The sequence below is a fragment of the Cajanus cajan genome, chromosome 6 (assembly GCF_000230855.2).
Source record: "Cajanus cajan strain Asha chromosome 6, NIPB_CcT2T_4, whole genome shotgun sequence".
Classification (NCBI taxonomy): Eukaryota; Viridiplantae; Streptophyta; class Magnoliopsida; order Fabales; family Fabaceae; genus Cajanus; species Cajanus cajan.
Window position 1 is genome coordinate 50994966 of NC_138522.1, and position 15503 is coordinate 51010468.

The 15503-nt window shown below is 28.4% G+C and overlaps 2 protein-coding genes across 3 annotated transcripts; one reads left to right on the top strand and one right to left on the bottom strand.

Annotated features, from left to right (window-relative positions):
- Window positions 1–293: 293 nt before the first annotated feature.
- On the top strand, window positions 294–5663 carry LOC109817679 (histone acetyltransferase). Of its 2 annotated transcripts, XM_083077506.1 has the most exons (5): window positions 294–603; window positions 3615–3742; window positions 3936–4050; window positions 4181–4295; window positions 4890–5663. In XM_083077506.1, exons 2-5 carry the CDS (start codon window positions 3642–3644, stop codon window positions 5483–5485), a joined length of 927 nt encoding a protein of 308 aa, XP_082933632.1. In that variant the 5' UTR covers window positions 294–603; window positions 3615–3641; the 3' UTR covers window positions 5486–5663. The 2 variants fall into 2 exon arrangements, with proteins under 2 accessions (XP_082933632.1, XP_020238596.1); XM_020383007.3 differs by lacking the exon at window positions 294–603 and having other exon boundaries at window positions 3568–3742.
- Window positions 5664–10253: 4590 nt separating this feature from the next.
- On the bottom strand, window positions 10254–13874 carry LOC109817681 (uncharacterized). The gene is made up of 4 exons (XM_020383011.3): window positions 13405–13874; window positions 13139–13318; window positions 11788–12222; window positions 10254–11575 (listed from the first exon to the last, which is right to left on the bottom strand). The coding sequence occupies exons 1-4, from the start codon at window positions 13732–13734 to the stop codon at window positions 10676–10678; spliced, it is 1845 nt and encodes a 614-aa protein (XP_020238600.1). The 5' UTR covers window positions 13735–13874; the 3' UTR covers window positions 10254–10675.
- Between the last annotated feature and the right edge of the window lie 1629 nt (window positions 13875–15503).

Sequence of the window (15503 nt, forward strand, 5' to 3'; positions counted from 1 at the left end):
TATAACGCCGTGAACGGATGGCCGTTGTAGGAGCGTTTATTTGTGAGGATATATGAGCCGTCCGATGGATTGTTGAGTGAAGCATTTTGACAGTTATATCCTATCGCATGCCACTTCGACACGTGGCTACCGTACAAATATTATTACTCTCTATACACTCTCACAGGACGACACGTAAGTCCTTTTTTCCAGCTTTTAGGTAGTGTTTGTTTCGGGGGAAGTACTGTTTACGAGCAACGAAAGGCGAGAAAAGTATGTGTTTGTTTCCCGTGATTTGGAACGAAGGAAAGGCAAAGAAAAGGGAGGAGAAGCACTGTTGCTCTCCTCGCACAAAACCGAAGAAAGGAGCTGAAAGATACGTAGGATTTGTGAAAACCCGAAAATGCTCCTCCCATGCATGTGCCATGCAGCATAGGATAATCGATTATGGTTGACAGAATTTCGACGCTGGTGGTTGGTGTTGCTCACTGATTCTCCACGTTCTCCACGGGCTGGTGACTCATTCTCGACGTTACGTGGCTGGTGGTGGCTGCTGGTGCGTGGCTAGTGGTGGCTGGTGGGTGTTGGTGGTGAGTGATTGTGGAAGGAGCTCCTCCATTGAAGGTAAGTTTGATCTCATTTGTATATACGAAGGAGCATAATCGATTATGGTTGGCCACATAATCGAGGCATAATCGATTATGCAGGGTATTTTCGCTGCCAGTGGAACCCGGAAGGGCTCGTTCCCAAAATGCATTTTATGAGAAATATGCGAAATCAGAACGGGCCGTTCCACTTTTGGAACGGGCCGTTCCAGGTATGTCAATGAGACATGGCAAATGAGTCCAGAACGGCCGTTCCGAATTCGAAACGGGCCGTTCTGGGGTCATTAATTTGTTATTAATGATGGTTATTTAATACCGTTTATATATATATATATATATATATATATATTTATAAAATATTAATATTTAATATATAATACCTTAAATTAAATATAATTATTTAATATTTAATATTTAATATATATATATATATATAAATTAAATAATAATATTAAATATTAATATTTTTATGTTCTCACTTTGATATATATTAAAGTTCGGTTATATCACCCATCTACTTTGTAATGTTAAAAATTTGTTAATTTTTTAATTGGTAAAAATTAACTTGTACAATTAACAAATGTATCTTCATTTCATTCTAATTTATGTTAATGATTTATCAATTTTTTTAATTTATTAATTAACTTTCAAAAATTTTATTGTACATTTTTTTTATACTAATAAAATTTTTATTTAAATATTGACATCAAAAAGTGCAAATATAAAAAAAATTAAGTAATACATGTTTATAAAATTAAAATAATAACACTTTCATAAACATTAATAAAATAATGTTACAAAATATAATTATCATAATATATTTTGTTATTATTATTTATTATTATAAATATTATTATTTTCATTTTTATTAATATTATTATTATTTATTATAATTAGTATCATTATTATTTATTATGATTCTTATTATTTTTCTAATATTTATTATTATTCTTATCATTTTTTATATTAAATTATACCTATTAATATAATTTTATTATAATTATTATTAATTACAATAAATAATATTATACTCATTTTTAATCCAAAGGTAAAAGTGTAAATTATATATTCATCTATTAAATTTTTATTTTTTTATCTATCATTAAATTTAAAGCAAATATTTAAATTAATTTATTTTTAAATTAATATTTTATAAATTTTTTTAGTTAAAATTTATATATTTATCTTTTAATTATAATAATTATAAACTTTTTTTAACCTAAGGGCAAAATAGTAATCTTTCACAATTATCAATTAAAAAATTTATTTTTATCTATCACATCAATCAATTCATTCACAAACTTTCTCTACACTTTCCACTCACTTTCCCTTAATCCAAACAACCTCACTTTCCACTCACTTTCCCTTCAAATCTCTCCTTTTCCACTCTCCCTTTTCCATCTTCAAATCCAAACAAAGCCTTAAGATCCTCATGATAATCTACATTCATTTTTAGATATTCATTCCATAACCAATAGCTTCTCATCTTCTAAAAAATTAATTTCAGATATTACACTTATGTTTGAGAGAGATGAAAGTGAGACAAAAAAAAAAAAATAGAAAATGGAAATATTTTTATTTTAAAAAAATGAAAGAGAAGCAGAGAGAATAAAAAAGCTCGTTTATAAAGATAAGAGTTAAAAAATTATAATTTCCTTTTAATTAAAAAGAAAATCTCTTATTTTATATTTTAATTACATGTAATGTTAATATATATAAATTAATAAATTGAATTAATTTTGTGTTGTCTAAATTACTATGTTAACCTAGTAATTGGATGAGAAAAAGTTAAAGTAGTTAAAAACATTATTCTCATTGCGATTATTATTTTTGTAATCTTTTTTATCTTTTAAAAAAATTCTTGTTTTGTCTCATATATTATCAAATATAAACTTTTTTTATTTTAATATATGATTTTATCAAAATTTTAAATCGATATAAATCAAGGTAAACTTGTCTCAATCTTAACTTATTCTAATTAACTAAAATATATATTTTTAAATTTTCGTAAATTAGATAAAAGTGTCTTATATAGAAATAAAGAAAGTATACGCTATTTATAAATCAATACCTTATCTAAAACTTATTATCTTTTGAAAATTATATAAAAAATAAGTGTTATATATAAATATAAAGAATAGTTAAAATTGTTTTCCCATCCTCTTCTATTGTGTGTTGTGTGGTTCTAATTAAAGGATGTGAGTCATTTAACCATTGTTTGGAACAGGTGAAAAGAATATAACTGATCTGCAAAGAAAAGTCCATTTTTAAAACGTTTCCATCCTTTGTTTAATGTTATAGTACCCATGAAAAGAAGCATTTGTGCAAGTCCCATATAAATTTTTTTTTCTCAAATTAGAAAGAAAGGGAAGGAAAACAGCTTAAAAAACCCTTGTTTATATCATACCTTATTTCTTTATTTAGGATATGGATGTTACTTTAAACATTTTTTTCTCTTTCATTTCACTTTTTATGCAACAAACAAGTAATAGAAAAACTCTTTTATTTTATTTTCTTCCATACTTAAAACCTAAAAGAAATGATTAAGACATAGCATTCCCCTTGGTTCACGGTTGCTACAGTGTGGGTAGCCGACAGTGATGAAAGGTCAATAGGTATGACTTTAGAGATAGAGGAAGACAAAAGCCAAAGGAGATAAAGACTCTTGGGGCTAGGGGAAGCAGGCATCTGGATTAGTGGGGTACACAAATTCTTCACTTTTCCAAAATAACCATTACTACTAATTTTTTTTAACCAAACCATAATCATAATAACCACCCTTTTCATCTACTTTGTTAATAATAATAATAAGAATGTGAATAGTTATTGGTACTATTATTTTTCTATTATTGTCATGAGTGAATTGAAAGATGTACCTGAGGGTGAGGGGAAAAGAGGTAAATTAGATTTGATGGTATCCTACTGTGTAGTGGAGAAGTAATTAAGAAAAAACAAAAAGTAGACTAAAAGTTAAGTTATTACCCCTTCTTAGCTTAGCCTTACCCACATTTGTCTCTCTTCATGAAACAGAGCACTCTGTTTCTCTTTCTCTCCGCCATGCCTCGTCCAGGTCCCAAGCCTTACGATTGTGTCAAAAGAGCTTGGCACAGTGAAATACACCAACCCATCAGAGGAACTCTCATTCAAGAAATTTTCAGGTCAACCCTCTTTTCTCTCTCACCAACACACACAATCTTTTCTTACATTAATTTTTGCCTTTTATTAGTCTCTTAGAAAAGTAAGTCAAAGTTATAACTTAATTTTACAAAATCCCCTTTCAAATATGTGAATCACTATACACACTATCATAAACATATTTGATATCACTAATCTATGTAAAATCTCTGACAGAGTCGTCAACGAGATTCATGGGTCTTCTACTAAGAAGAACAAGGAGTACCAAGAGAAGCTACCCGTTGTCGTGCTCAGGGCAGAGGAAATTATTTACTCTAAAGCCAATTCCGAGGTAACCTTCTTCATTTTGCTTTGTTGTTTATATTGTGAAATAAAATGGAAAATGGAAATGATTTGAGGGTTATTTTTTTAGTGTTGAATAAATAATAATAGTAGTTACAATTCTTTTCCTTTTTGGGTAGGCCGAATACATGGACCTTTCAACACTTTTGGAAAGAACAAATGATGCTATTGATACAATAATTCGACGTGATGAGCATACAGAAACTGGAGAGTATTTGCGCCCTTGCATCGAAGGTATTGTAACTTCTTGTTTAGTCTCTTTCCTTGACCAAAAAAGGAGTAGCAACTAGGAAAAAAAAAAACCAAATTTTGTTCATTCTCATTAACAACTTTTTTATAGACATGTAAGGACAATATATTTGATAAGTTTTTTTAGGTGAATTATACGGTGAGGGGGAGGGATTTCTCATCATTATGAGGTTACTTTTAAAGGTAAGATAAATTATTAAAATAAATAAAAACTTAAAAATTATAAATTATATATATCATAATCATCTATTTATTTTAATAATATTTCTTTGGATTAAAAATAACTTGAACTTATTTATTTCTCATCTTAGAAAAGTTTTTTTTTAATAGAACTTTAGAAAAAAAATTATCTTTCAAAATTACATTAACAATATCAGAGTTTGAATCTAAAACTATCTATTATACTTTAACTCTCTACTACTAATTTGATGGTAGTGATTTAGAATCTTATAAAAGTTATGAAGTTAAGTATAATAATTTGTGGTTTTTTTTAATGTGAAAGAAAACAAATGTAAGTTCTAATATAACGGTTTGTGATTGAATGTCACATTGATCCTTTATACATTTGGTATGGCTCAGCTGCTTTGAGTTTGGGTTGTTCCCTTACAAAAACTTCAAGGAGTCAACGCAACAATCAAAGATGTTATTTAAGTCGCAACAATGAAGGGGTTCCCAATCTTTCTCATGTCACGAATATAGAGGCTCATAACACAAAGTCACAATATGTGTGTGAGAATGTACCTTCAGGTAGTAAAAAGCAGTGCGTGGAACATGAAGGGCAGCCAAAAGTTTATCCTCTGTACCATGGGAACAACATCCAACTTGAGAAGCCCCAACATGCGTTTCAAGTATCACATGTTTCTGTTTCTCACAATGGTGGACCTACCCTTATGGGTGGTGCTAACAATTTCCTAACATATAACTTACAAGGATCCCAATCATTCTTTTTTAGTGGCGGTTTTGACAACTCATGCACCAACAAATGTGATCTTTCGTTGAGGTTAGGACCCCTTTCTGTACCTTCCCATAGTATTGAAAATGGTCAGATTCAGGTAACTGAAGTGAGAAACAAGTTAAATGTTGGAGCCTCCCAGAAGGGTAAAAAGTTGGAGCTTAGAGGACAATTCCGTGAGAGTGCAACCAACAATAGTACGATAAAAGAATGCAGATTTTAGAAGTTTGTTTGCAGCCTTAGGTAGTGTGTATGTACTAACTTTGAGAAAGTGTGGTCTCTAGACTTTGTGCTTTGCTATGTTTCTTGAAATGGTTAGGCCTATGCATTTGTGTAATCTAGATGTTCATCTCAACTTTGTTTCTGTAAATAACAACTTCCATCGAAATTATAACTGTGAATTAGTGTGTTGGTTTTGCATAAATTATGCACGTTTTTGTAGTAAGTTTGATTTTGCATAAATTATGCACCATTTCTAGCGAAAGTGTGTCAAATAAAGGGGAATGACGAAATTGATTTTGCACAAACCATAATTCACTTTAAATTGTGGGTTCTCTAGCTTAGTAAAATGTGTCATTTCCAACTTAGGTAACTTGAGAATTTGCTATTTTGTGATCATGAATGCAGAATGTTATTTGAGGTTGAATAGTGACCTCCCAAGGAATTTTGGACTATATGAAGGTATCTTTAATTGAATGATGTCGACGTTGATATTTAACAAAATAGAGTTATCTTAATTTTGCTTGGTTGGTTCTCGTAGCTGTGTTGGTGATTGATTAGTTATTATTATTGATTTAATAATCAAAATATAATAATTTTAAATTGGGGCATCACAAAACTTTGTTAAAATTTCAATTGGTCGCATCTCGAACGAGTCATGACATTAAATGTGGGACAAGTTGAGAAAGGGAAAGGTAAAGAACGTAATGCTTCCCTTAAAATCTCTTTGTAGGACTAAACTAGTGAGCAATATTTACGGGCTCAATAGAATTTTGTAACGTAAATTAATAAGGCTATGTGCTTAAATACCGGTCGCATGATATAATTAAATCAATTAAATAAAGTTTTGGGAAGTTTGGAATTGGATGTTGTTGGACTTCGGGTTCATTAACTTTTTAATGTTTTTTTTTAACTTATGCGAGTTCATTTCATCATCTTGAGTTTTATAAATTATGCATATTTTAATTCAAATAAAATTCTAAAAATATGTTTTCTTTCTTCTCTTTTTTTCTTTTCTGTTTGAGAGTTAAGATATATACTTTTTATTATTTTAAAATTTCAAAATTAGTTAACCCTCAATCAAATAATTGTGTCAATGTATAGTAGTTAATATCAATTATATTATATAATGTTAAAATTAATATTGAGTAACTGATAATTTAATATTGTTTTGAATTGATAGTTATATATATTAATGATTACATTGATTTGTAATTATGAGACTAAATTTATTAAATTACCTGTCATAAAAAAATAATAGTATGTAATATTATTAATTTATCCCTAAAAAATATTATTAATTTATAATAATAGATTAACAAACTTTTGGCTAAAACTAAAAAAATTAGCTTTAGATGTAAAAATAATTGTAGACAATATTAAATATTTTAAATAATATATAACTCATTCAGGTAATGATAATATTATTTTTTATTTTGGTAAAATATTAACTCTAATTATCCTATATTTATAATGTAATGATTGAGTGGTACACTATGTTGTTGTCATCTCATATTTCTAAAGATTTTAACTTCTTCCACGTCAACATTTTTTTTTATGCGGCATGTTTTTCTCATTTCACAATTTCTTACATTTTTTTTTATTATATAGAGATTAATACTTTTCAATTAAAACAAATAATGTAAATTTTGAGTCACAGGCTATGATATTGTCATCTCATACTTTTAGAGATTTTAGGTTCTTCCACATCAATATTTTTATTTATGTGACATGTTTTTCTTATTTCACAATTTGCTACGTTTTTTTATTATTATATAGAGGTTAATACTTTTCAACTAAAACAAAGGAAATGAATGTGTTTTATTCATTATTAATCACTCATTAAATTTTTTTGTCATTTTATGAATACTCTCTCTTTAACTAATTACTTCCTATATTTTGTTAGTATCTTTTTCTTCTTATCTAATCATCCCCTATTTGAGCCATACATTTTTTTTTCTTTTTATTCATCATTTCTTCTTCTTCTTCTCTCTCTTCTTTACTCTTTAATAATTTCATTTGCTACGAGATTATGTCTAACATTACATCAAGGTTAGTTGTTGGAGTACATAATGAAACTAAATAGATTGACAAATAACAAATATTTCAATTTATCACATTGTGAAGATGATATTGTAATTGAATATTTCTAATGATAGTTGAATAAATATAAAAAAAATATATATAACTTTTTTTATATATTATAAACTTATGTGAATTCATATCATATTGTTGAGTTTTATAAATTATACCTATTTTAATTCAAATAAAATTCTACAAAGATGTTTCAATTATTGTGTTTTGATTCAATTTTGTTAGTTATAGTTTTTAGGCTTTTAAAAAGACAATAAAATATAATAAAACTTGATATACTTAATTTGATTTTAGAGAAAATATCTTAAAATACCCTTTCCAAAATATTATACACAACTCTATTAAATAATCTTTATTTTAATAATTTCTTTAAAAAATAGAATTTAAAAACTAAAACTTAAATTATTCAAATATTATACCAACTTTATTAATCAAAATTCTTCAATTTTAAAACTAAATTTAATTGTTAAGGTATTTCAATCTATAAGTTTAAACAAATATAATAATCTAAAATAATTCAATTTCACATGTCTAAAATAAAAATTAAAAAATTATAATATTTCAATTTCACACATCTATAAATAAAAAAATAAAAAAATTTCATTTTATTTAAACTTAACGCATATTATATATTTTGGTAAAAAAAAATTAAATTATTATATTATAACGAGTATTATTTTATTTGACGAGGAGTATATTTTGATGCACATTTATCATTGAAATTTTACCTTCAATTGGTTTATTCATCCGTTATTCCAAGATAACACAAATTAACCTCTTCTCGGTTTTTAATACCACCATCCACAAATTAACACATCATGATGATTGTTAACTGGGAGTTGCTACCTCAAAGATTGAGGGATTTAATACATTTTTCTATGCAAACTCATAAAAAATTTTAAAAAAAATTAATTTAATTATAAAATAAATAATCCAAATTATACATATAAAATAAAAAATAAGATAAAATTATAGGATTTCAATAATATTATAAAATATTAAAAAAGAAAAAAATTAATAAATAGTAGAAATAAAAAATTATTAAAATTATAATATAGAAATTCAAAAATTTAAGATAAAAAAACAAAAAATATACTTAAAAATTATTAAAATTAAACTATTTAAATATATAATAATATTATTACAAATAAATTAGAATATATAAAATAAAAATAAAATGACTAAATAATTTAAAAATTAAAAGAATAAAATATCATAAATATTATTTAAATAAATTATTAAAAATATAAAATATAAAAAATTGTACCGGTACCCTCTCAAATAAAATGGGTACCATAGAATTTCTCTTGTTAACTTCAATATAATTGGTGAGGCCAAGTTGAAAGAAGTGAGTAGAAGGGTTGATATTTTTAAGATGTTTATGTTTTATTTTTGAGTTGTTATATTTTTAATATATAGTTATTATTATTATTATTATTATTATATATATATATATATTATCATTCATATTTGTAAAAAAAAAATTCTCTTTTTTCATATATCACCTACATACAATATTTTTAATAACTTTTTGTAATATCTCTATCAACATCACATATTAGTTATTGTTTTTTTCTTTATTTTTTTTTCAATTTCTTATTTTATCTTTTTTTTTTCTCGCGTCACTTGTATTTTGTATATATTTTTATTCCATTTGAGGGTTAAGATATATACTTTTTATTATTTTGAATTTTCAAAATTTATTAACCTTCAATCAAATAATTATAGTTAATGTTACAATTAATATTCAATAACTGATAGTTTAAAAATTGTTTTAAATCAGTAGTTATACATATTAATGATGGCATTGATTTGTCATTAAGAGACTAAATTTATTAAATTACTTGTCATAAAAAAAATAGTAGCATGTAATATTATTAATTTGTTCTTAAAAAATATTATTAATTTACAATAATAGATCAACAAACTTTTGCCCAAAATTAAAAAAAAAAAAAAGTTTTACATGTAAAAATAGTTGTACACAACATTAAATATTTGATATAATATATAACTCATATATGTGATGATAAAACCATTTTTTTTATTTTGGTAAAATGCTGAAATAAATTATTTTATAATTTAGTTATAGGATACACACTCTAATAAATTATTTTACAATTAATTTGTATATATTTTTGTTAAAAGAGATAACCTCTAAATTCAATTTTATCAAATAAAAATAATTTATATTTTATAAAATAAAATAAAAACACTTTTAAAGAAAAAAATAGAAACAACAATAAGTCTACTAATATGTATTCAAGTAAGATTTTGTCAAAAATTTATATTCTCTTTAAAAAAAATTATCACGTAAAGATCATAAAGTTTATTAAAATTACGTTACATAAAAGAATCACATTTAAAATTAATAAATTAATTAAAAAAATAATATATTTTAATATGTTTTTTAAATATCACTTATTTAAATAAATATTTATTTATTTAGCCGTACATCGTGCGAATTGATATCTAGTGTTAAATAATAGTTGAAGAAGAATAAGACGATCTTGTGTATCGTTAAAATTAAAAAATCGGGAACAAGAATTCTAGCTTCAGCTCCCGTAACCTCGCATCTTGCTACACAAAAGAAATATGCTATCAAAGCAACATCATCATCGCAGGGATGGCATCTTTTTGTGGATGAAAATTAAGAATGAGAAGAAATTGGGATGAAATGATTTTGATTTTTTACCTTGAAAGAATTTATTAAAAAAAATATAATTATGGATAAGAACAACTGGACAAGCATCACTTTTTTATATATACTAACAGCCCCTTTCAATTTTTTTTTGTTCAAACCCACCCTACAAAATAAGGACCACTCCCAAAAGGATGCTTATATAATGTTCTTGATCTCCAATTTCAGTAAAATCATGGCATGGTTTTTGAAGGTTTAGAAGCTGTCACCAAATAGCAACACAACTGCCAAAATTGAATTTCTTAAGAATTAACATTTTCCAGTTGTAAGAATTGGTCATCAACAACCAACAAAAAACATTCTTGGCGCTAATTTGACGTGGAGGTGCATATCTTCTCTAGCTAAAATTGCGACCACACACATAATTCGACATTGTGGTAATTGGCAGCGTAATTAGGCTTCTCAAGACTCACTTGTTAAGAGAGACCACAAAGAAGAATCAGTTGAAGTGGACGATGATAATGAAGAGCTATAATGGAAATCAATCTGCAATTGTCGATGAAGATAAGGACTTGAAACACTCCATTTCTTCTCCTCCTTCTCTAGTTGCCAAAGTGGTATAGCAACTAGAAATCGTTTGATGAACTCTTTACAACACTCTTTTCCACGACAAATTATCTCACGACTTGCACCCTTTGGAGGGACCTCATTTGCCTTGTCTTTTTTCCCATACATCACACTCGAATCATCAAACTTCAGTATGAATGCTTTTTGACACCCTTCAGAAAGTCTCTCCCCCAAAGAGTCAATGATGTAGTAAGCGTTTTCTTCTACCTTCAAGACAAAGAAATGATCGTTCCAACTCACTATGTAAATCATTGGCTCCTGATCACACACTTTGCTCTTTATCTCATCCCAAATTCCATCAAAAGACATGGCTCCTTTCAAGCATTGGAACTTCTCAGGAGAGAAAAATCCTGTGTATGATTTCTGAGGCAGAACAACCAGAGGTCTCACATTGGCTTCTATGATTGTCTCTAGATCAAAATGTTTATCTGGGAAGAGCTGAGAGTAGTAATCATTGTTGCACAACCTTCTCCATTCAGATGAACCTTGTGTGATGAGCCTATCAAATTGCGCTCTTGTTGGCATATCATGGTTGAAATGGAGCCAGTGAGCTATGAGCGCAACTAAAACCGTGCATGCACTCTCACCAGAAGCTTGTTCACTCCTTTGGTCAAAGGAAGCGAAAAACACATTGGTTTTGAGCTTTGCTTGCCTATCTCTACTTGAAATCTCCCTGTATTCCCAACTTCGTGCACCATCTTTATGGTTTAATTGCGGAGAAAGTTTATCTGATTTCTGCAATAAGTTAACAACAACATCTGTTATAAGTCTAGTTAATCTACCAAAAAAAGGGAGTAAGCACCCATGAAAGGCACCGTCATATTCATCTATAATTCAAGACCAATTTGTATGTCTACTCACCAAGAATGTGACCTATAATTGTTTTGCTTATTGCAATAATAATAAAACTCTTTGAAGTAACTAAAGGATAAGGTGAAGTAACATACCATGAAAGGACTAGGATAGGAAGCTATGTTTTCTTGTTTGTTAGTGGTTGTCCTAATGTTCCATCCATTGAGGCTTCTATTTCGTGGCAACTGGGACGAACTCAAACGAGTCTTTGTCTCTGAGCTTGTAAGCCTCTCAGACCTATCTGTTAGTGTTAAGCGTGCATTGTGGATTCCACCACTCTTGCTACTACCACTGCTTGTGGAGGACTTGTTCGAGTCATCCGAGTCAAACACGGGAGAGCTATCCGACTCATAAGGACTCGTTTCTTCCGCTTCATCAAACTTGCCATTGTTTTTCTTCCCCAAGCTTGTCAAATACAATACTTTCTCTATAATTCCACGTTTCTTTTGTGATTTGACACGATTTTCAAAGGGTGTTGCTGACGTTGAGTCACCATTTGAATCTCTTAGCTTCAATAACTTTAAAGAGACCTATCGAAAAATGTTACACAGTGAGAAAGTGTTTTTATGTTAACAAAAAAATATATATATACACATTTGTATTTTTTTTTTTTTGCCAAAAAAAATTACATTTGCTTGAAAAAATATACAATACTATGTTATTAATAATAAATTCCAAAAAAAAAGGACTTCACACTTCTTTTCAACATTTTATTTCTTTTTATATGAATTGGTATATTAATCTAATTAATGCAGAGTAGATGCGTAAAATTTATTTGGTGGGCCGGACTAAGAATGAAGTGATTTTATATTGTAATTCAATCATAAATTATTTTACACAATAACTTTATTAGTTTTAAAATAATTATCTAAAAAAATCATCTTAACCAAATTTCTGATCAATTCACGGTGTAATATTTTTTAGTTTAATAATGTGTATGATAGATGGATTAGAGTAAAGACAATATATTTTCAAACAAACTTAAATTTCAATTTAATAAAGTCCAAGTCCCTTCGACTTATTTTCTCACCTACACATTTCCTAAAAGTAATATTTAGAAGACAAAAAAAAAACAGAAAGAAAAGACAAATTTTTGTATAATCACGGTCAAATTACGTTATTTTGAAAATGGATTGCCACAGAATTGATGGACTGAGAGACTCGAGCCGAGAGTCATGACTCATGAGTTCAAACAACGAAATAGGACACTCGTAATTTGTTTTTAGAGTTTGTATCCACATAAACAAAGAAATTTAAATGAAATAGCCAAGTATTTTTATTTATTTATTTATTAATTTTCAGTGACGAAATAGGCAGATAATTTAATTTTGTTGTTTCGATGTTCGGTGTAAGAAATGGGCTTGACTAAGAAAGGGGAAATAAATAAAAAAAAAACATACGATTCATGAGTGAAGAAAAGGCAAGGAAAAGGAAATTGGAGCATACCAAAAGGGTAGCTTCTATGCATAAACCATTGACCCTGAATTTGATTGGAAGCCTTCTCTGAAAGTGACGATGATGAGAATTGGACTCCGTCTTCTTGTCCTCTCCGGCCACGACCTCCGCCACGGCAACGCTCATTTCCACTTTTCCGACCACCGTCATTTTGCCTTTGGATTCTCCTCCCTGCATTTCATTTTGAAACTAATTTTATAAATAAGAAAAAGAAAAAAGAAAAAAAAGAGAGTTACTAGTGTTGTCATTGTGGTTACATATAAGACATGAAATGCGATGTGGCAAACATGGAGGGAGGCGTCTGTGAGGAGATGAAAAGCGCAGAGGTCGCGCGTGTCCCACACGAGAGAGGACGATTTGGAAGTGAGGAACCTAGGAGCCGAGGTGGTGTGAGTGTGTCGTTTAAGCGAGAGCGGTGTCGTTTTGGGCTTTCCTTTCTTGGTGGCAATCCCCGTTATTTGAAGAGCGACCTTGTCGTTTGCAGCGACCGACCTGGCTCCGAACAGTCCCAATTCGAGCCTCACTTGGGTGAGCTTCACGGCGTGTTTGTCCGACAACCTCGTAGTCCAGCACTTGATGGCCGACATGTCTTCGATTGTTGCCTCAATCCATAGATTGAATTGGGTGATATGTGTGGTTTTGAAAATGAAAAGGCCAATATAGAAATAAAGAATGCGCGGAGTGGGAGTCAAAGAGAATGAGTCACAGCTCTGAGTTTCTATATTTCCGCGTCACCGGACCGCCACGCTCTTCACCATTTAATAATTAAAGAAAATCACATTATAAAATAATTTAAAAAACACTAGATGACATTTTTTGTGAAATAAACAACTATTCTTTTATATATATAATTAAGGATTAGGGTAATGAATGCTTTTAATTTTTAAGAATTAAAATTACAATTCCGTTGTTATGTTTACCTTTTCTTTTTTTAAAGATTGTATTTGATAAAATATTATAGTTTTTTTTTCCCTTTTTTATCTTCACTAATTTGATTTGAAATATTTTTTTATTTTTTAAATTTAGAAACTTTTTTGTCTGCCATGTTAATTACTTTTTTACTCTCATTACCAAATAAATAAATAAATGTTATTTTACATTAATCAACTACTCTATCTAATAATCTTATCAAACACTTTAATTCAATTAAAATTTTATCAATTTAAGGTGTGTACTCTAATGATAATTTTTAGATAAAGTATATATTCCCCCGATTAAAATAACTTTTAAATCACGATTTTTATAAGTTTATGAATATATATATTTATGTCATTTTTAACTATTACATAATATATTATTAATTTTTATTAAATAATTGTAATTAATTAGAAAGTTTAATAATTTTTAATTAAAAATCATTTTCCATCGTTTAGTTAGTTCGTCTATTATTTTTGTCAAACAAAATTTAAATATAGGAGAAGGTATTAGTTGATTTAGTTCCCATAAATGGAGAACCGACCACGGTCTGAATGACATTTATATTTATGATACAGGTGAAAAACTAATACAACTCCAAAGTAAAGAGAAAGTAACATAATTAGCTTTAAGAAGTGTAGTTTAAATTATGAGTAAATAGTTTATATTATTCTTTCGATATTAAAGAAATCATTATTGAGAATATTGTTGGCGGGAAAAAAAAAATTTAACTGTAGTTATTGGGTTTCATAAAAACAAAGGTTTATGAAAATCCAGAAAAAAGACAAGGCAAGGTTTAATAGGAAGGTTCTGGACATAGTGTGAAATTGTTGAAAGGGGTGGGTATTGTGATTTGTGACTGTGATTTGTGAATGTGGGTTCATACTTGGCAATGGCATGGCACAGTGATGTGACACTACGTAGCTTATTGAGTTATTGGGCAATGGATAATTTGCCAAGCAAAGACTCGGTTCCCTTGCACCCCACTTCTTCTCCTAACCAACCCTCACCTTCAAACAAAAAACAATAAATACAAAACCCAGTTATATAAAATTCACTTTCATCAAACAAAATTGTTATATAAAAAAAATGTTTTGTATCAAGAAAGTATAGTTGAGTAAAATATGTGACTATTATAAATATCTTTAATATTTGTGTTCGATTCACATGGATAAAAAAAAATATATAAAATGTTGTGGAAAAATAAAGCATAACTATTATTTCAATATTTTTATAATGTGAAAAATTTATGTGTCTTTTCGTCACCTGTGTCGGGTTTTTGTTTGGTGCATTTAAAAAGGTTTCGGGTTTACTACGTTGTTTTGTTTGGTCTTAGATTGGGCTGCGAAATGCAAATGGGCCCTTATGGTCCAACAATCACATTAAAGAAAAGAAAGGGCTCAATTGTAAAAAGAGTGGTACTATTTGGTAATTACACATT